The 22229-nt window shown below is 40.9% G+C and overlaps 3 protein-coding genes across 4 annotated transcripts; 1 reads left to right on the forward strand and 2 right to left on the reverse strand.

Moving 5' to 3' along the window:
* The first annotated feature begins 337 nt into the window (after positions 1-337).
* On the forward strand, positions 338-6469 carry LOC145455714 (uncharacterized). Of its 2 annotated transcripts, XR_013920401.1 has the most exons (4): positions 338-535; positions 611-976; positions 1039-1245; positions 1536-2126. XR_013920401.1 is itself a non-coding variant. In XM_080333692.1 (3 exons), exons 1-3 carry the CDS (start codon positions 506-508, stop codon positions 6223-6225), a joined length of 411 nt encoding a protein of 136 aa, XP_080189818.1. In that variant the 5' UTR covers positions 338-505; the 3' UTR covers positions 6226-6469. The 2 variants fall into 2 exon arrangements, 1 of the variants encoding a protein (XP_080189818.1); XM_080333692.1 differs by lacking the exons at positions 1039-1245; positions 1536-2126 and adding an exon at positions 6211-6469.
* LOC145455713 (uncharacterized) lies at positions 2905-6149 on the reverse strand. Its single transcript, XM_080333691.1, has 4 exons — positions 5892-6149; positions 5687-5798; positions 4973-5134; positions 2905-4832 (listed from the first exon to the last, which is right to left on the reverse strand). The coding sequence occupies exons 1-4, from the start codon at positions 5970-5972 to the stop codon at positions 4576-4578; spliced, it is 612 nt and encodes a 203-aa protein (XP_080189817.1). The 5' UTR covers positions 5973-6149; the 3' UTR covers positions 2905-4575.
* A 13699-nt stretch (positions 6470-20168) lies between the features above and the next one.
* On the reverse strand, positions 20169-22229 carry LOC145455070 (interleukin-17C-like). Its single transcript, XM_080333021.1, has 3 exons — positions 21879-22229; positions 21215-21472; positions 20169-21089 (listed from the first exon to the last, which is right to left on the reverse strand). The coding sequence occupies exons 1-3, from the start codon at positions 22037-22039 to the stop codon at positions 20897-20899; spliced, it is 612 nt and encodes a 203-aa protein (XP_080189147.1). The 5' UTR covers positions 22040-22229; the 3' UTR covers positions 20169-20896.

Consider the following 22229-nt stretch of genomic DNA (forward strand, 5'->3'; position numbering starts at 1 on the left):
ACAGACAGACACCGGCTTTTCCGTGAGATCCGCAATGATGTAGGTAGGCTAAGTATCAGATCAGCGCGCATCTCTACCATACTCGACCTCGAAAACGAAATAACTGCCTCAATCATTGAGCGTCAACTTTAAGACTTGGCACCGCGTTCGATACTAAAATCAAGACATACCGTGCAAAAGCTCATGACAGATCTAGGTATGGAACATCGTTAAAATCAATAGAGACCAATAACGGCTTTTGCGTAAATCTGTTAGCGATAAATGAAGAGTCAGCTCTCACTCGACTTTGGAAACGAAATTACTACCCACATAGTTCAGTGACAAACTTAAAACTTACACCCGTATTTCGAAACCAATGTAAAACTCGTATTAACGATAATTCGCCGAATTATACTCGGTTTCGCATCACAACAACTATTTCGTAAGACGGGAATTATTTATGGTCACGCATCGACGACTCTTGTGATGCCGAGCGTAATTCGAGAATGAAACCAGTGGATCCGTGATGGTATCATGGAAGAAATTTCTTCGCTCGGTAAGACTTGTTTACGTGTTAAATGTAAGTCGCCAGAAACGGGGAATAATCTCTCATTTGTTTTGATCGTGGTAGCTGTACTGCGCGACTGCTGATGAAAAGATGGACTTTTTAGAGTTCATGAGGTGGACTGGGGAAGAGAATTATCGTGATTTAGTTCATGAAAGAGTACCGAAACGTCGACTGGCAGATTTGCAAAACCCTATGGAAAATACCTCTGACGACCAATTTAGAGCACGCTATCGCTTCACAAAACAAGGCCTTCATGACTTCATTGCGATCATTCAGAATGACTTCAGACATTTTAGTAAAGGCGTTGCTCTACCAGTACTGCATAAAATGTTGATATTCTTACGCTTCACAAGCAGCGGTTCTTTTCAATTGATTTCTGGAAATTTGGAAGGCATTTCGCAGCCGCCAGTATCAAATGTAATCAAGGGGGTAAGGAAGTGATGGTGTTCGATTGCTTGCCCTTTTGCAAATTCAGTTATTTTCATTTACAGGTTTCATAAGTCATAGTTGCTAATCTCGGGACTTTCGTACGATGGCCTCATTCCAACCTACGGAGTGTGAAGGAGGAATTTTTTGCAATCGCATCATTTCCAGATGTGATAGGTGCAATTGATTGCACTCATGTTCGTATTCAGAGTCCAGGTGGTGAGAATGCAGAACGGTTCCGAAACCGAAAAGGCTACTCCATAAACTGCCAGGTGAATATCATAACTGATTTATAAGCTATAGCGATATAGGCAACACCTGCATCAAGCCTCCATAACAATACCTATCAATAAATATATCAAGTATTCTCATGTTGCAATATTATATGACAATATAGATATGTTACATCGTACAATTTGGTGCAGGTGTGGAGGATTTCTTGAAACTATTATTCAATGAACTAATTTCTAGTAATAAATACCTTGCCCACTATGCCATTATGAAGTGCAAGTTTTGCATACAGTAGTAATTCACAATACCAATACATGCATTCATGTTTCAGGCTGTATGTGATGCTCGACTTATATTCACCAACATTTATGCTAAATGGTACGGCTCTGCACATGATTCAAGGATATTCCATAATTCTGCATTGTATGGATATCTGGAAAATCAGTCGACCTCAAATGGATTGCTGCTGGGGGACCAAGGATACCCGTTGACTAGTTATCTGATGACACCATTACGCAATCCCTTGCGTCAGCCTGAACTGTCATATAACAAAAGTCACAAAAAGACCAGATTGACAATTGAACGTGCATTTGGCGTTTTGAAGAGAGTATTTTCCTGCCTAAGAACAGGCCTGAGATTGAAAGTCAGCACAACTCTACATGTAATTCCAGCTTGTGTCTGCATGTACAACTTCCTCAGGCAACGTGGCATGATTGAGGCATCATTTGATGAATTAAGGGATGATGAGGTGGACGATAGTGATTTTTTGCCACAAGGCCAACGTACAGATTACGCACAAGCTTCTGCGATCCGTCAGCAACTGATAAGATTACACTTTACATCTGTGCAGAACTAAATGTGACCTGACCTGATGCTGTTGCAATTCATACTATTTTCAATACAATTCTTTTCCTTGGACAAATGTTGATGTGAAATCAATGGTCGCCTGAGAATGGTAATATCAACAAGACATTCATACTGAGAAAAATGTCCTTCGAAAAGTGCTCAGGTTCTTTCATAAAGTGGATTTAGCAGAGAGATTGCATACTTACAGCAGCAAAATGGTGGTTGCTACTTCGCAAATTGCATTGTGGCTTTGCGACCAATGCAAAATGACTTGTGATACTACTAATGGGTAAAATCTCATAAGGATAAGTTCAGTCATCTTGATACAGGCACTAGTTCATGGGGAACTATGCAGAAAATTGATGCAAACTCATGACAAAACTACTTTCAGAATGGCAGGGTTGTAACCAAGTCAATTTCATAGTTTTGACTCGAGTCATTTTCAATTCACCACCGAGTCCAAGTCATTGATCAGAGGGTCGAGTCCGAGTCACGGTCATAAGACTCGAGTCCAAGTCATTGTGTTGACTGCTCAGTTTCCAGTTAAAGTCTTGTTAAACCCACTTTTTATGTCTGTTTGGTGATATCGAATGGTTCGAATTTATATTATACTAATTCCCTCACCTTTAGTAGTTTCTGGTCGCATTTTCAAGTACCAGTACCAATAGACGAAATCCTAATAGGGTGGTTACTTTACTATTCCTCGAAACTACAATGATTACTATTCTTCGAAACTACAATGATATGTCGGTCTTGGCCGCCCGAGTCTCGAGTCATATGACTTGGTTCGAGTCATGCGCAATGGCACTTATAGTAAAGAGAATCGCATCGTGATCCGAACAACAGACATATAGTTATACATCTTGAAGCAGGCATTTATTCAGTGTCATGGGGCAAGCGCAAGTCATAGGCAACATGAAGAATTGAACAATTTGAACATACAACAACAACAGCAAGCACAACATCAACACAATATACACAAACACATATAGCGGCAAGCACAGCATGAATTGGAATTGAGGCAGTTAGCGGTAACACATGAAGCGGGTACAAAAATACATGAGGCAATTGGTAGGCAAAAGTTTGAAGAATACAAACATATGTACAAAAGGATACCGCGATAATCAGGCATCATTACAGATATGTATCTAGCTCATGTGGAGCAGTAATATGGTTTGTGACACTCCTCTCTTTTCTCTGGAGTACATAACCAATTTTTGTTATTGAATCTATATCCATTACGCATGATAACGAATCAGATATTAGAATGGAAAAGAACATCGGTGGCAAAAACAAAATGTGAAGAACTGACATATGAAAACTAGCACATGGTCAAACCCAGAGGTCTCAAACACGCGGGTCGCATGCGGCCCGCCAGATCATTCTGCGCGGCCCGCGAAGACATTTTAGATTTTCAAGTATTTGACAATATATAACTATTCATCAAACTTCACCATCACATCAATTGCAAACGCTACCATGCTGTAAAAGATTCACTATTTCGCCACATTTTCAATTCATGATGATAAAACCAGACCCTTAGAGATGATTCGTGCAGGGATATGTGACTGAAATTTGTAAGTTATTGTGACTTGGAAGCGAACTTTCGGAGAATTACTCGGACTCCGGCAGACTCGATGACAAAATGAGAATGACTCAAAGTGGACTCGGAACGCCGTAACTGGTTACAAATAGATGGACGCAACAAACTATTCACGTGTCATGGGGAATAGTAATAGATCGGAAGGTAGTAGCTTGGTATTCCGCTATCTAAGCAAGTCGTCATAGCAACAATTGGCAATCTGTTAGTTACATCTTGGGTCCCTCTATCCATGTTATTATGGCCTCTTAGAGGTACTGAATACCGCAGTGGTACGCTCCAACGATGTGACGATGTTCGGCGTTCCGACATTTTTATTACGGACACATTCATTAATATATTTATATTGTTGTTTATATGCCCCAATATTCCACGGTATTTGACCAAGGACAATCATGAGATTAATAGCCCGGTTATCAGGAGTGTACCCCATCCTGGACTGGGCTACTTTGCTCAACCCTAAATGCTGTGATATCAGATCAATAATATCTATTATCAATTTGTTAAATTCAAAATATTCACAGTAGCTTCAAAATTATAACGCGATAGCTTTTATGATGACATCATGCATTTGTCCATCCGCATGGTGTCTATATCGTATAATTATTATCCATCAAGTACAACGGCAATCCTATTCAAATAGTTATAAATGTGATTATCTTTTTCGTGCCAGGTCCAAATTGCTACAAAAGTAAGTCACATTTTTGCGATGTGTGTTGAATGTCAGTCTGTTAGGTCGGCTACTTTTCAATAGGACAATTTCATCCCGTCAAATAAGGCCTACTGGAAAGACATAGAATACCCCTATTAATGCTGCGGCCCGCGGCGTCGTCAAAAACTGGAAAATTGGCCCGCGAGCACATTTGAGTTTGAGACCTCTGGTCAAACCCATAAAGAACTAGCATACTATCAATTTCATCAATGTCTATTTTTTGTTGCAACACTGCTCCAGTTGAATATCTACCAAACGCAGCTGTTTGTTGAGCAGCTCTATCTGTTTCTGCAGTTTGGTGGTTTGCAATTTGCAAAGCTCATTTCTTGATTCCGACTCTTCATCGATATGTTTTATATCGAGTTTTCTCTTCGCAGAACGAACATGTGGGCCTGCACTTGACTTCGAAGCTAGAAGTGGTTTATGGCCGTGTGCAGAATCTCTTGGTACAGATACAGTTGCAGTATCATCTAAAAATATATTTATATTTTAAAATTATGTATTAGTACGGAAAAAATATCTCTTGTAGTTTTCAGCTAGGGACATATCCAGACAAACAGCAATACAACACATAGCTAAATAGGCTAGTTACAAGAATAGGCTACTATACCTGGTATCTTGTGAGAAGCTTGTTTCTCCGGAGTAGTGGCATACATTCTTAATGATTTTGAAGAGATGAGATGTCTGCTTGACTCAGCAGATAGTAGCGAGTCGTCAGCAGGTGCTGTGCTCGAGGGAGACAACACCTCAGCTGTCAGTGTGATCAATTCATCTGAAATCAAACAAGACATACTTGGTGACACATGTACTTTCCACGAGATGATACTTGGTGACCCATGTATTTTCCATGAGATTAACAAATAAATGATGCGTTAGGGTAACAAATGCTTAAACGGTCAACTAACACTGAATCAATTACAAAGCCACAAATTTTGACATGTTTATGGGGAGCCCTGATTGTTGATGATAAGGGTGAGTGAATAAGAAAGTAGACTATAGACCCCTATATGTTATATATATCAAATTTCTATGCATTACAGACTCACAGAGATGCAAGCAGGCAGATGTGTGTATTCTCGAACACATAGGCTATATATATGCAATTGGCATGTGCATGTTATCACTTTAGTACCAAGTTTTTGTAAATGTTCTCTCAAGATTACTGCATCACTTGAATCTTCGCATGCATAATTGCATATGCTCAAACTCACGAGTGCTTGCATCTCTGCTGGAGTGCATACGAACTATAGTAAACGATTGTGATTCGGTACACGAATAGTATCTAACGCTGAAAGGACTGTTAGCTGAGCTTCTGATTACCAACCTTTTTCTGTACTTGCAATGAACCCACCAAACTGTCGAAAAGAAGCTCTTTCTGTGTCCAACTCAGAGTCTGGTAATATTGGATTGAATTGAGCGGGCTCCATTGCAAGCAGCTGGAAATGGAATCGCACTATTCAAAATGAGAAACTAGACTAACAATTTTCAGAAAGAACCCCGTCACACCGAAAGGAAGTTGGCCTACAAACCTTATTTGAAATTGGAGATAAATCGTGATCCTTGAACGGCCCACCTCCAGTCTTGAAATTTTCTTTATTGATATCCGTCATTTGTTTGGCCGCCGAATTCGTTTCCAAGCTGACTCCTTGTCATTGCATATGGATCAAGCGGTCGATTTGTCCAACAAAATCGGTGTCCTGGGCACCAAATTGACCAATAATTCCTTTTCATATTCTGAATAGTTCGCTCTCTTTTCTCCCCTCTTCTCAGAATCCATATTCAATAAGATTGTATCAGCAGTCTGACTGAAATAATCCGAAAATGAACTGCTTCTCTTCTGTTTTATAGGCGAGCCAGGTGTGACCGACCATTGTTGTCCAGAACTAGAAAAATGAGCCGCTCGAGTAACCATAAGCTAGGGTGCCGAACCGGTAACGTAGGTATTACTCACCTTTCTGACGCGATTCCCCGGTTCTAAAGCTGAAACGAGTATTTGATAGGCGCCGACTAAGATTATTTTTGTAATGCCAAACTCCGTCAGTCCTAAATCGCGTTTTAATACGAGTACTACGTAATTCTCGTGTTAGCAATTTTTTCAAAATACGGGCATAACATTAAGACTTACTGTGCCAAATATCATGACCGATCTCGGTATGGAACATCGTCAAAATCAATGGAGACCAATACCGGCTTTTGAGTAAAATCTGTTTGCTGTACAAAGTACATGATAGATCAGCACACACTGAACTTCGGAAACGAAATTACCACCCTTATCTTTGAGTAGCAAGCCTGAAACTTGGAGCAGTGCTAAATACTACCTTCACGACATATCGTACCAAGTTTCAAGAATTATCATGGTGCGAAACACCGTCAAAATCGACATATACCAGCCAAGGTCGAGTCAACGCATATCACGGTAACCGAGTTCAGATATAGATACGATTGTTACATCACACCTTAAGGGCGACAGGCATAGTTGCCCCACTTGCTCGGCCATTTTACGAATAGGAGAGAGTAAATCACCGTTTCTTTATTGTGCGCGGCTTTGAGAGAATAGATAGTGAAAGCTTGTTATGAGCGCTACCGGGGCAAGCCCCGGCTAGGCATTCACAAAGCGAAAACACAGAAGAGAATTCGATTTTCGCAGAGACTTCGCTATGTATGGGCATTTGTTAGCGAAAGCACAAGAATAATGCGGGTTTCGCCGTGATCTCGGTATATACTGATTGCTGTGCGTCTATAAATGGTTAAATTGTTATTGAACAGAATTTTAGGTGGGGCAATGCCCCAGTTGCCCTATAGGACGAGCCGCCACTGCCGTATAGGACACTACGCTGATATCATTGGTAATGTTGCTCTCGATGTGTCTGAAATCTCTATGTGTTCGTTTGATATATCTAGCTTATTCACGAACATACCAGCTCGAGACACTGTAGAGATTTGTGCCAATGAACTATATGGTGGTGTCCTTCCGTCTCCTCCATTTTCAAGGTCCTCTTTCATTAAATTAATGCGCTTGCTCATTTGTGGTGTTGAATTTAGTTTCACTAACACAATGTATAAGAAGATTGATGGTGTTGCAATGGGATCACCTCTTGGTCCCATTCAGGCTAACATTTTGTGGAGCCTTACGAGAAACGGTTATTCGATGATATTGATCGACCATTAATGTATCAAAGATATGTTGATGACACCTTCGCCATATTTGAGAATGAATGCCAGTGTGATTTGTTTCTGAGCAAATTGAATGGTCTTCACCCGTCACTGAAATTCCCCATGGAAAAAGAGGTTCATAATTCATTAGCATTCCTTGATGCTTTTGTTGAAAAGACGGGTGCTAATTTTGTTACATCAGTTTACCGCAGGGTATCAAACTCAAATTAAATCGCGGCCCGGATTCAAACCTTCAAATTGCTCGCAGGCCACACCCTTTGCATATTACTTGAATACTTCTTATCAAGTATAATATAGATTATAGATAATAGCATATTGCAATTGTATCGCGGATAACAGGGTTTTTTTTCTAACAAGTAGCCACGCCTTAATTCGTGAACAATGAAATTGATGATGTTGATTGGTTGGTTGAATCCAGTTATCAACCACTGCTAAAACAGTGGCGGTGGCGGTAACGGCGTTATAAGTTAGGATATTTCTATGCTCCCTTTGCGTTAGTCGTAATCTGGCGTTAGCCTTGCTCAGTTGTGAGAAAGGCAGAAGATTAAACTGTCAATGCGGACGTTGGAATTTGTTTTATTCTTATTGAATCACGATTCAAGTTTTTCTGGATCTTGGGGACCTTTCGAGTCGGAAGTGACACAGCAGCGTGACCACTGATATTTGAATTATCTATATATATAACGGTCCAGCATTGGTGTTTTCGCTTCTGTAAATAACTACATTTTGACCCATTTCCCATAAAACTCTCAACTCAATGTGTATTTTTTGCCTTCTCGAAATTTCGTGTCAATGTCCCCGATTTGTCCCCAGCTATAGCCTACACTCTTAGCGAAAAAAGTTGTTTATTCACACCCGTGTACCAACCGTGGTACGGGTGTGAATATATACCCGTGGTACGCGAAACCCAAACCTACCTCAACACTTACACCACGGTATAAATCAAACACAACATTTTAACCCAAATGACGTATGAAGGTATATGCACGTACGCACGCAGGATTTACTACCGCGATATAATTCTGAGTGATGTTTACAGGGTTGTAATGACTCGAGTCACGATTTTCTGATGACTCGACTCGACTCGAGTCATTTTCTCAAAATACGTAAATGACTCGACTCGACTCGAGTCAATCTGTATATTGACTCGACTTGGACTCGAGTCATTGCGCATGACTCGAACCAAGTCATATGACTCGAGACTCAGACGGCCAAGACCAATATTTCATTGTAATTTCGAATAATAATAAAGTAACCACACTGTTGGGATTTCGTCTATTGGTACTGGTATTTGAAAATGCTACCAGAAACTGCTAAAAGTGAGGAAAATTGGTATATTTTAAATGTCAATCATTCGATATCACCAAACAGAGTTATAAAAAGTGGATTTAACAATACTTTAACTGGAAACTGAACAGTCAACACAATGACTTGGACTCGGACCCGAGTCATAATACGATGGCTCGGAAACGACCCTCTGCTCGATGACTTGGACTCGGACTTGACTTGGTGGTGAATTGAAAATGACTCGAATTGACTCGAGTCAAAACTATATGAGTGAGATTGGCTTGTGACTCGGAGCCTTGTGACTTGGTTACAACCCTGGATGTTCTGTATTTCACGTACCACCTTTTGGGTGTGAATAGACCAGACATGGGGTGATTACTTCATGAATCTAATCGATTGCGATTACGATTACTTCTGAATCACGCGATTACGATTGCGATTACGATTACAGCAAAATCCGCAAGTAGTCGATTACGATTACGATTTCTTTGGAAAAGTAATCACGATTACTCACGACTACATTTATTTTGCTTCTTAGAAGTTATCTTTGGAAGACAACAATGCGATGAAAAGGCCTCATGAGAGAAGTTCTTTCTTTTTAGCGTAATTTCCTGTATATGACATATTATACCATTGCGTGATTTACAGAAATAGGCATTTCGGTGCAGGCCAATACCGCGCTGCGACACACCAAGACATGCTACCTAGGCCGAAACATTGTGTATTTTTCCATTGTCCATAGCCGCGCTGGATGGTCGCGACGAATAGTCTTCTCAATCTTAGCACCACAATACAAATGCCACCCGGGCACCCACTGAGGAAAATGATGAACCCCGTGTGGAAATGACAATTTCTGGGTGCGACTCACGAAAGTTTTTCGTTTAGTTTTCTTATCGTCTGCTACGTTAAGGCGACTCCAATATCTTTCTACTATATAGCAGAAACGAGGTCATGAATCAACAACATACAATACAGTTCTGGTTGTAAATTACGTGCCTAAGTATTCGTCTTGGCGCGACTTGACAGCAAATACACAGTGAATCCATATGACATCAAATCGTGTTTTCCAGTTCTTGTGAAAAAGCCCGGTCGTTAAAGGGGGGTCTGGGGAACTTCGCCCGCCAGAAGTTTTATTGATCACCTTATGGGGAGCCAAAGATCACCATTTTTGAGAAGGGGGGTGGCGAAATGCTGTTTCGGTACTGATTCTAGCTGCAATCCACGCTAACATGGTATGTAAGCGGATGGCTATAATGACATATCCAAATGTTGAGTAGAAAATTGCGAAATAGAAATTGTTGCCCGTTTCAAGTAGGGCCGGATGAGTATATGATGAGGTAGACATAGACGTCTGCCTACAATCCACCACTTAATACAGATATTCCGAGCTGCCGTTGTACGAGTAACGGAGAATAACGGTTCGGTTATGAATTTTTATCAGCAGCCGTTGGTTTTTAATGCTTTGATGCAGAAATTGTCATGTTTAATTTGACGAGTAAAAAATTTCAAATCTTTGCCCGGTGTATACGTAGATAGGCCTACCGCTCGCCAATCAGTCACGGTCAAACTGCGTTTACCTAAGCATAGCAAAACATCACTACATAGTAGGCCTACATACGTTATTATTCGAAACTAGGCAAAGTGGTGATTATTATCATGCTGCGAGGTAGTGGCGTCTGTAGCGTATCGATAACCTGACATGATGCATAGCGGGTGTTCCTACAATCATGTATATCAGGGGCGGGCAACTTCTCCAGTCGGCGGGCCGGATATAGGAAAATTAAGTACTTGGCGGGCCGGATTGCTGAATCGATACATTATTCGCCCATTTATCCACGTATACAAGGAATAAGTCGTATTTATTGAATGTATTTTAACGACAGCAATGCAACTTCAAAGCCATTTCTCGCCGATAATGACGAAGACAATGTGGATTTGAGAACAGCATTGTCATACAGCAGGGGTGGCCAACCTTTTTGCCAGTCACGGCCGCATTTCGACTACTCATGTAGCCTACGGCCGCATTCCAGGAAATAGTCGTAATGAGCTAGCAGGACGCCAAATACTCATGTTAAAGTGTCTATGTCCATTTCCGGTGAACTCCGTACTAATCTATTAAACAATGTAGGCTTCTCATAGTCGCGCAAAGCGCGAAAAAATTTTCAGATTCATTCATGAATTTCGTCATTAAAATTTGTAGTATTACATATTATTTCTCATCCCACGTGATCAGATTCACCGGTAGAGTTGATGGAGGGCTTTTTTCGAAAATTTAGGGCAGTTTATGAATGATGATGTATCTTCCGGCATGCCAATGATTATTAGTCACTTTGTTGCATGCTGTTCTTTGCATGCCTTGACCTCCCGTCAGGATTGTCGGTATAGTGAGGAGCACACGATTCCGAGTAGGTATTTCTATATGAGGCCCATCTGTTCGCAACTGTACTGTGGGGCTCTGATTGCAAAGTGTGCAACTATATTAAAATCGAAAAATGAAGTCGCATTGAATCGCGCCCTGCGCGAAGAAAATTTCAAGAATAATTAAAATCTTTCAAGAAATCGGGAGTCAATTCGTAAATTCAAATTCCATGTCGACGGCCGCCAACAGCTGCTAATTGAATTACGTGTCCACGGCCGCACAAATTTGCTTTTACGGCCGCAGGTTGGCCACCCCTGTCATACAGGTAGGCCTACCACCATGCCTGCTTCTCTCTGATCAATCAACACACGGTGCAATCCTTCATTAAGATTTCAATGCGTTCAATAAGCCCGGTACCCCAGATTCACCAAGATATCAATGCATTAGGGTTTAGTATGTGAAGAGATAGCGTGGTTGTTAAACTGTGTGGCCTGTCTATCTCGATATTGAATTCATGCGGACCGCGGCCTCGAAATTTGAAATTGGCCCGCGACCCGTTTTCAGTTGGCGACACCTGGCATAAGCGGTGCCTTACAAAAGCCTAGAAGTGTGCGCCGTGCTACAAGTCGACCGTTACGGAATCAAAAATAAGAAATATCGACCTGGTGTAAATGACCATTGTCGTCGACAAGCACCATGATTACCACAAATTACATTAGGGTTCAGTACATCGTAAATGCCGATAGTGCAAGTCTTCTCGCTTCGACGAACTTACGCGTATAAGCTCCACCCTAGCTCGCTGCACAAGTGCACATACATGTATACAATAACATACAGTCACTAAAATTTGATGTATATAAGCAAGTAGTGGGGAATCTCGGAAGACTGGGGCCGGCGGCCAACATTATCATGTAAGACGAAAAACTGTCCGTGGGCCGGACAAAATCCCTTGGCGGGCCGGATCCGGCCCGCGGGCCGTATGTTGCCCGCCTCTGATGTATATCGAATATCTATTTACTATGTGCGGATAATTCGTTACGCAATGAAGAACCAATACTTGTGACGCAATAATGAGCAGAGACGTTTGAGAATCAGACATTTCTGCTATCTAAAACCTGTTTTAAATCGCACTCTTCATTGTTCACGAATGTTCAGTTTATGTCATGGGCATTGCACAAATGAAAAGTAATCGTTCTTTCACAAAGAAATCGATGAGATATGTGAAGTAGTCGATTACTATTACGATTACTTCGGATTTTTTTCGAATGTAATCGATTGCGATTACGATTACTTGGAAATGCTGTAACCGTCGTAATCGATTACGATTACTAATCACGATTGCCCCATGTCTGGAATAGACATCATTTTCGATAAGAGTGCAGTGTGAAACAACAACATCGCAGTCCGCGGGTTATAATGTAGCCTATGAACATACGCGATATTTGCTTTCTTGAGGGAATATTCAACGTATATACGTATTTCCTTCAAAACGTCCCACCATCTGTGACAAATGTGTTGAATAATGAAAGCATTTTTCAATCTACTCAGAATTGCTTCGCGGGCCGGATGAAATCGTCTGGCGGGCCGTATGTTTGACACCCCTGTACTAAACTAAAAGATGCACACGATTTCAAATTGGTATTTCTTCACTGGCAAATAATTTTTCACTGCGGGTGGCATTTGTTTTGTGGGGTTCAGATTGCCGGGACAGGAAGATTCGGCACCAGCTATTTAGGAGAATTAAACAATGAACATATGTTGTATATATATCGAGGTTTTCGGTCAGCATATAAGGCAGTCCTTTTCGGCCAAGGTTTTCTTGCTGCTCAGTCGCATGTTAAATAGCCTAATACCTAATATGTCTTGATGCGTTGTGGCGCGATCATGGCCGACGCCGAAATGCTGATCTTTCATTTTTCATGCTGATCATGCGTAAGAGTGCGACCACCTATATTCAAATTATATTTTTGTGTCATATCAATATTTTCCATGTAACCTGCATAAAGCGGTTTCTAACTGACGTTTTCGCTTCTCCAAATAACCACAGTACTTCCTGTGGTCCGTTTTTCCATAAAACTGTGAACCGACGCAGCACTTTTTTGCCTTCTCGGAATTGGGTCAGTGGCAGCGACTTGTTGCTGATTGTGACTACATTGTAACCGCAACACCACTTTCGGATGTTTATAATGTGGCCTATGAACATGATCGACATTTTTTCTTGAGGGACTACTGGTATATCGCACTAAAAATCTTGGTACAGCCATTTTTCAGAATCGCGTCGCGGGCCGGATGAACCGTCTGGCGGGCCGCGGGCTGTATGTTTGACACCCCTGCAGTAGCGCGAGGTCGTTGGGTTGATTGAGTCTATAGGGGTGTCAGTTCGGTATGGCGGTTGGGGACTGTTAGTTCCGGTAATTTCCGTTCCGGGACACACGAAGACATATAAAGTGGGCTACATGCGACTCCGCAAAGTGCGCTTCCAAAATGATTAACGGCCATATAACCGACGCAAGCATTCCGAAGCCTTCGATATAGATTTTCGGGTGGTGAAATATCTGGCGCCTACTGATCCTGTCCCTGCAATCAGACCCCTCCGACATAAATGCGACTGACACAGGAAAATATCGCCACCTCCCCGTAAAAAGTGCCAATTTGAAATCGCACGTGTCTGATCAAAGGAGTTTTTTATTAATTTGGTCTGGTATGTATCAGCGATTCCAATCGTTAAGGTAGCGTCAATCTTTTGCAGATGGTTACTAAATAACCACGCTCCAACGAAGTAATTAATAATAATGGACATCACTTGTTCATATATATATACGCACCAATATAATTGAACAAATTCTTTCATTTATTCAAACAAATTTTACGCTCCGCGTGACTAGGCCCGAAATTCACACTGATTGTTCATCGCTTAATGTCAGCGATTTGGGATCGTCCGTGAAACGATCGCCTAATACAATCTATAGTTGGCAACTGGAAGCTTCCATAGGGTATGTGTGTGTGTGCGTCTAAGAATCGTATGTATCTGGGTAGTGACGAAATCGCAGGATGTACGGTTCTGCTATACGTCATCTAATTTTTCGCGTCCCTCAAATATTTTTTCCGACTACGCCCTTGCCCAAGACCAGCGTCTTTCGGGGCTGACAAAGTACTGTTTCGCTCCTGGTTACATAGCGATATATATATATAGCTCAGTGGTTACAACACACAGCCACTGACAAATCTGCACCATCTAACAGCGTTCAAAACAAAGGTGTTTTGCGTTATGTTATGGGTAATGAAGCATTGCATATTGACAGACAATGCATTCATACCTCATTTATAAACCGCTGAAGAGCGTCAGGATTTTGGGCCACGAAAATATGGTAACCCTGTGCTAATGTAATTCTTCGATTGCCGATTTTTGGGCCCATGTTGCTGATGACCATGCATATTCGCTATACGTTTAGCCTGAGTCAATTCAAGGCATTTTAGTGCCTTTTCGAATCAATTTCTGTATCCGGATCCTGTCGGGATATATCTAAAATCTATAAAACCCTGGTCCTACCCGTAGCCTACTTGAAAACCTCCCGACTATCAATTCTAGTTTTGCAGACATTTTTTAGTATGACATCCGTTCTGCATCAGAAATATTTAATTTTAAATAACATATCTTCAGCTCCAAGATACTCGGTATCGCGAAGGCCTTGTAGCCCTATATTGCGCATACTCAAATGGAAACGCCATGGGAGAGTGCGCTTTTTCAAGATCCGTACTCAAGTATAGATGTGTGGCTATTTCATATATCGGTCTCGGTATAGGTGGTTTCCACACACTGCGGAGTAGCTGGAATAGAGGTTAGCTACGTTCACAAGAAGTTCTCGGGAATTTTTCGACATGTCTCGTACTGCCAAGTGCTGCGTCATGAAATACTGAGTCAATTCTACCTAGCGCCGACGGCACTAGCTTCGAAAGCGTTGTGGTTTCAAGCTATTTGATGCCGGCAGCCTCATGGTAATAATATGTTTAAGTGATGAAATAATCATAATTAGGTCACCTCGGAATCTTGTCGTTAAGGCCCATATCTGTACGAATGTACGATTGCACAATAGCCTGACGCGGATGCGCCGTGGACCCAATGAAACCGTCTACAACTGCCGAACTGGTACCCAGAATAGCTTTATTGAATTAGATGTTATTGCAGTTGTATATCATAGGCCAGTGATTCTCTCAACCTTTTTGTCTTCGCGGACCCCTTTTGGACCACCACGGACCCCCTCGGACCGCCTCAAGTTTTCGTGCAAAATTAGCTCAATTATAGGCCTATCGTGCAACCGTCATCTGTCTCGTGCAAATATCGATTGTAGGCTAATAACAAACAGCCACAAAATGACTTTTCTTGAAAATAACATCACACTTTATGTATAAATTGGGTAGACTTTTATAATTTCGAAACGAATTCCGCGTCTTGGATTAGATATGAACGAGTGCCGAAAATCCATTTCCACAAAGATATATTGATGGCGAATGTAATACTAACGCGTAACGCTTACGACGACAGCTTTTGGTGTGTGTTTGTAATGAACATACAACGTCCAGCCTATATAGTCATTTCTATCTAGCATCTCATCTTGAAGTTATTTAGTGGTTATATCAAAGGAGAAAATGGATTTCGTGGCGAGGTTTCAATTCATTCATTGGGACAGTTTGGGAAAAATATTCTAAAATTTCTCTTTCCAACGACTGTTTACTGACAACTCCAAATCCAAAATGCTATCTCCAACATTTCATTTTTCCACAAACCCTAACAAAACATCTCTAAACAGCAATATGTTTGCATCGGCAGGCTATTGGTAATTTGACAATTAAAAGGAGTTTGCACAGTCGGAAATTTCATCTCTGACGACCATTTTAATGACGTGATTCCTAAAGATTTAGCAATTATGAAGCGAAATTGTCTCATTCTTGTCCCGATAAAAAAAAAGATAAAAATAGGTTATGAAATACTTTACAAATTTAGAAGTCTCGCGCACCCCCTGAAAATGCTTCGCGGACCCCCGGTTGAGAACCATTGTCATAGACCACATACTGATACCCCTGACGATGGTCAGCTCCGAAAGTATTCGACTTCACTTCAATATAAATATACTATATTCAATTATTATTATTATTAATAATTGTTGAAAATGAAACAGTGTGGCGCTCATCGCCTATATGTCTGCTTGGTGCGCCATCGCCTTCAATCCTAACTATAAAGATCTAATATACACATATCGGAAATAAGGGATGGGTATCCTCCAACATGCTGGTGATGATTGTTATAGGGGGTGTGATTGTCATTGATACTTTTATTCGAGATCTTGATCATCTTTTTTAAGTATACAGATGTATTGTGATACTCTGATACACAATAGTTGGACTAAGCCGATTTCGCATGCCACGCTTTGCATGATATACAATTGTACATCGTAGAAGGTACAAATATATGCAGTCAATGATCAATGGTAAATGACCAAGCCCTCAATCCTCAACGCTACAGCAATTATATGGTCCGGGATATCTTCATATGAAATGAATTTCGTTAATAGATTATTATTCGTGTACAGCGCAGACTTGGACAACTAGATATTACTAGTTGTTTAATTTCACTAAATTGGAGTGAAATGCCAGTAATCTAATTCTAATCGAATTTGTGAAATATTTTCACGCTCCAATTCTAATTCTAATCGAATTTGTGAAATGTTCTTATATGCTCTAATTCTAATTCTAAACTAATTTGTGAAATGTCTCTATGCTCTAATTTTAGTTCTAATCTAATTAATTTTTTTCCTGAAAACGATGCCTCTCTGTCCGAGGCATTTTGCAGCGAGTTATCAAGAATGACCAATACCCATATTGCGCATGGAAATCCAGGGCCTAGCCGCCATCGCCGTACTTACACCATGCGCATGCAATCATGTAGTCATTGTGAAGAATAATATCCTGCTGGCATAGTCGGTGTAGTCTGCGAACAACATTTTTTTAAACTTTACGTTCTGACTAACATGGGCGATGCAGTAAAGAAGTAATATTTTATATAGTACAATTACAACATGAAATATCATGATCATAAACGTCATTTTAATGAGAACTATATGAGCTGCGCACGATACCCGACAACGCTTTCCAAAGACTAATGAATCGATATTGGGTCTAGCTAAACATGTTACTAACTAGTTGAAAGACTATCTCATCCTAAAGATTCGTCTTGTGGGTACGTCCTATGCCGTTTTCTAAGCGTCTCTGTATCGGCAGTGTCTGGGCCATTGCACGTCAAGGCAATATGCTTAATTGCTTATTGATATCAGCTGACTCTCCATCGATGGAATACTGTTGCCATCGCCGACGCCGCTTCAGCTAGAGTGGAATAGTGTTGTTAGGCACAGGCAAATAGCTTATTTTGAAACAACAACAATAATAATAATAATTTGAAACTGAAATCTAGTTTAGAATTCCAAAATGCTTTATTTCGCGTATTTCCAAAATCTCACATCAGATCGCTGGCCGCGATTGCGGTGACCCCTGTTATAGTAAAAAACAAGCCAAGCTTGGTTTACACACGCTAACCATTCTCAGGGTTATGGGAATGCACAGTGATTTGATATGAACTGATTTTTGCTGTATTCATTTCCCATTCACAATTTCATTCAATTTCCAAGTTTTTGCGAATTCAGTAGCCTAATCCTAATTCTAATCCAATTAAAAAAAAACTGTGTAGCTCTAATTCTAATCTAATTTGGAAAAAGTTGTGTAGCTCTAATTTTAATTCTAATCTAATTCAGAAAAGCTGGAAATTTTGTAGTTGTCCAAGTCTGGTACAGCGCATCCTATAGTTCCACGATAAAAAGTTTTGCGTCATTATGGGAATATCGATTTTGCCATCAGTACATCACTATATGCACAATTACTCGTTGCACAATACACTATAAAGTGTAATGTCATTAGTCATTACGCAATGGTTACGATTCTAACTAGGATATTGAACTCTGGAGAATAATTGCCGTCATCGTGGAAGTTTGATTTTGAACTTGCAGGGTTCTTGTAGAAAAATTATCATTCTCTTTAATTTTTTGAATTTTTTCGATTTAAAACTATGTATTGCATTGAAATATTAGATTGAATATATCGAAAAGAAATCACGATTATCAACGATTACATTCATTTTGCTTTTTGAACTTCAGCCTTGGTCACATACTCGACGACAATACGATTGCGGTGAGACTGCCAAAGGCAGTGTTTCTCAAACTTTACCCAATCACGTACCACTAATTTGTTTTTACCACGCGGCGTACCACTAATTCGCTTTCCACTACATGGCGTACCATACCTGAAAGGTTACTTGAATGTACCGGTGTTTATTGGTTATTCCTGTTAGCACTAGGCCTACACCACAATACCAATAGCTAGCAAGAAAACACGATTTAATGAGATAAGTCCAACTGCTTCCCACTGGCGTAGCAGCATGTGCTGCCGCCCCTGGCTATCGCTTAAAATGCCGCCCCTCCCCCCCTAAGTAGACCGCATCAAATTTCGACATATATTCAAGTTCAAGCAATCTTGTCAATAAAAATAATTACAAATACAAATACTATGCCGCGTCTCAGCCTCACCGTCTTAACGTTAATAAGGCCAAAAATAATAATAACAAGAAATAGCGAGCGAATGTATTGTGCAAATAGAAAATCAATAGCCGCCTCAAAACTTAACTTTTCGGGCGTTCACCGAAGCAAAATCAGCGCTAATATCCTCAAATTCAAGTTTTTGAACGTAGTCTCTTTCTATAGACCGAATGGATGGAGCTGATATCCGATCATAATTCATGGTAAAACGTAAATAAGACTTAATCAGTTTGAGCTTTGAGAAGCTTCTCTCACAGTTCGCAATTGAAACACCAATGGTCAGATAAAGTATCAGACACGAGCATAAATATGGCGTCGAATCAAGTAGCTTTGCATTAACTAACCACTGAAAAACATCAAACGCTGTTGCACTGCGATCAAACAAACGTGGTTTCACTGCTATTAAATCTGTCAATTTCCGCAGCTAACTCCAAAAAGTACACCTCGTCGTCATAAGTGCTTTTAATAGCGCTGGTGAATAAAAGCAGCATAATTGGTCTTGGTCATCCTACAGTTGGCCAGGCCCTCCGAGCGCTCAAATTTAACAATACTGATCTTAATCGAAGCTATTGTTGCCCTGATTCCGGAAATACAATTTAAATGCTGGTCTGAAAATCGGCATTGTTCCGAATAATTGCTCGATATAATTTCCATTATCATTGTCAATTGGTCATTGCGTTACGGCGCTCCAATTGTTAGGAACAATCGGCCTTGACGGCTAATTCGGAGTGGTTCCATTGCCATGTTAACATATTAATTCGTATTTTCGGAATCAACGCGACACTAGCTTTCGATTGTGACCAGTTTGATTAAATTTTAGCTCACGGGACGCCAGCTATAGGACTACCAATTACGCTGCTTTTAGTTGGCTGTGTACACTATGCAGCCTCATTTTGCCGCCCCCTTGCAGCCTGCCGCCCCTGGCGCAGAGCCAGAACCGCCAAGTGGCTGCTACGCCACTGCTGCTTCCTATGCAGAAGCTCGTCAATCTGGGGTATGACATTACTTACAGCACCCTTCGCGTGTCACCTTAAAAGCTCTCGTGTACCACTAGTGTTCGCGTACCACATTTTGCAAACAACTGGCCTAAGGTGAGAACGTCATATATGCTCGTTGTGTCACAATGTATCTATTGCCCAACTTTTAGCTGACGAATTCCCGGCAGATATTCACTCTAGCTTCAACCCTTACAATTTACAAACATAGTGTACACGCGGTGACTGACGGCAGTAGCAAAGAACTGTAAAGGCACGACTGCGGTGCCCAGCCCAGCCATATTCATCAAATTCTTTCAATTGTTCTCTCATTCGTCAAACGCCAAACCTAATACAAAAAGTCACACACGGTCAAATGAGTAATAGTATAATCTGTTCAAATAAATTCAATAAATATACGTATATCCATCAATAAATAAATACTTATTATCGGAACTCATGTAGAATGCCATTTTCCCATTCATAGTGTGATTGTGAAATGTAACAAAAAGTACAAAATTCCGACGACAGTTTATATATATATATATATATAAAATGACGAAAAAAACAGTGGATAGAGCAATATTGTGAAGTGCTGGTAGTTACAAAAGTATAAATATAGGCTATATAACTTCAAAATGTATGCTACGATAAGCGACCCATACCAAGTCACCTATTTGGATTAGAATATGACAGTGGGTTTATTATAATCGACATCAGTGCTCCAGATTTCCTGTGTGTGTGTCAACCTGCCAATTCAAGAAGTAGTTCCTTTCTTACGTAGCAAAACGTTATTTTCCCAGGTGCTCTTCTCGTGAACCAAACAAATTGCCCCATTCGTTGGGTTGGCTAACAAAATGTCATGCATCGGTGTTTTAGAGACTTGAGATCGTTGATCGTGAACTGGTATTCACGATACGCATCGATGTTAACGGGTAGAGGCGGGAAATCCAATAGTGCGGATTTGCAGGAATTATGATGATTCTTCCCTGTTCCTCAATCGCGTCGGCTTCTTGACTGAATATTCACCATCCACAACCACGGATTGATGTGAGACCATCTCACGTCTCGATATGCGAAGTCGACGAATGAACATTTCGTCAGTGTGTGTATAGCGGCAGCATGCACGTGCAGCCAAGACTGACCGATTTGACTCGTAGTTGCGTTCCAGTCCTTGCCGGAACGTCTATTGACAACGGATGGCTAATAAAATTCTCGGCGTCCTCGCGACCCGTCGCCACGTCGATACATCCCTTACAGAGACATTCGGTGTCTACTAAAACCCGTGGAATTCTGAAAAAGATGACTGCGTGTCAATTGGCTGGAGTTGAAAAGCAATGTAACATACACTCATCCATATTCAGAATATGACAATGACAGGATAATACGAAGTACGAATTCACGAATGTATGCGTTACCTGTTGTCATCCTTGTTTATCACGAACTTCCACGGAGATAGGCTACGCAACCTCGGCTTGTCGATAGTATTCAGGTAGCTACGGTCGTACTGAGGACACGACGAATCACCCGGACTTCTCCTGTGACGCTCTGCAGAGCCGGATTGTGTGGCATTCGTAACATCGACTACTTCCAAGTCTGTGACAAATTCTTGATCTTGCAACATTGCCTCGGACCACTTTACGTACGAGTCACTGTAAATCATCTGGCAGTCTTTCCTAAATAGAGAAGTGGATTTTAATAAATATTCTGTTCTTTGCAGCATTTAGGCGTACATGTGAACAATAGCCATATTGACTTGTAAAATACGTAATACAAATTTCTCAGTGCGCTATGCTATGTTAAGAGTTAGATTATTCAACGCGGTCAAGATCCCTGGAGCATATAGTGCTTAACATATCTTTTAACAGGATGAAATCACAAGATGTCATTAGTGTTATTACATGAGAGAGTTAATACGATAGATGATGAGGATAAGTATTAATTACTGCACAGCTCAACGGAAAATCACTTCTGATGTTCGATAAATTGATTGCAATATACACAATACAAATGTTACGTTTCCAATTTATACCGCGCGAGTCTATAAGCTAAATGGAATATGTACGAAGCCATGCATCATACCTCAACTGTATCGTGTCGCTGTAGCTACTTCCAACCAAGTCTGTACATTTAGGGTGCGTTATTCCCCAGAACATATTGTCAATGTGAAAATCCACCACCGTTGGCCTGCAGTCGCAGACCACCGACATTGTCACAACGACGAAAGCGATTCGGAATAGCATATTAATCGTCGGAATTTCTAGATGCGTCTGACAAAGCGACAGGCCGGGCTGCTATTTATCAAGCCTGAGAATTTCCCTGCGGCAACAAAACGTTTTGCGGTCACGGTTTCAAGCTCAGTTTACAAGGAGAAAGAATTACTCATATCCTAACTGCGATGTTGTCCATCCCAATGTATAAGCAGGACAATAA

Source organism: Botryllus schlosseri, chromosome 14, assembly GCF_051294905.1.
Source record: "Botryllus schlosseri isolate E-star chromosome 14, Bs_hap1, whole genome shotgun sequence".
NCBI lineage: Eukaryota > Metazoa > Chordata > Ascidiacea > Stolidobranchia > Styelidae > Botryllus > Botryllus schlosseri.

What these genes read in the sequence shown, in the direction of transcription:
- LOC145455713 (XM_080333691.1), bottom strand. Translation starts at nt 5,972, where the DNA reads ATGACGGATATCAATAAAGAAAATTTCAAGACTGGAGGTGGGCCGTTC. An exon ending in TATCTCCAATTTCAAATAAG is followed by an intron (nt 5,799 to 5,891) that starts GTTTGTAGGCCA and finishes TTCCATTTCCAG; the next exon opens with CTGCTTGCAATGGAGCCCGC. An exon ending in AGCTTCTCACAAGATACCAG is followed by an intron (nt 4,833 to 4,972) that starts GTATAGTAGCCT and finishes ATATATTTTTAG; the next exon opens with ATGATACTGCAACTGTATCT.
- LOC145455070 (XM_080333021.1), bottom strand. Translation starts at nt 22,039, where the DNA reads ATGCTATTCCGAATCGCTTTCGTCGTTGTGACAATGTCGGTGGTCTGC. An exon ending in AGCGACACGATACAGTTGAG is followed by an intron (nt 21,473 to 21,878) that starts GTATGATGCATG and finishes TTCTCTATTTAG; the next exon opens with GAAAGACTGCCAGATGATTT. An exon ending in ATAAACAAGGATGACAACAG is followed by an intron (nt 21,090 to 21,214) that starts GTAACGCATACA and finishes CATCTTTTTCAG; the next exon opens with AATTCCACGGGTTTTAGTAG.
- LOC145455714 (XM_080333692.1), top strand. Translation starts at nt 506, where the DNA reads ATGGTATCATGGAAGAAATTTCTTCGCTCG. An exon ending in GGAAGAAATTTCTTCGCTCG is followed by an intron (nt 536 to 610) that starts GTAAGACTTGTT and finishes TGATCGTGGTAG; the next exon opens with CTGTACTGCGCGACTGCTGA.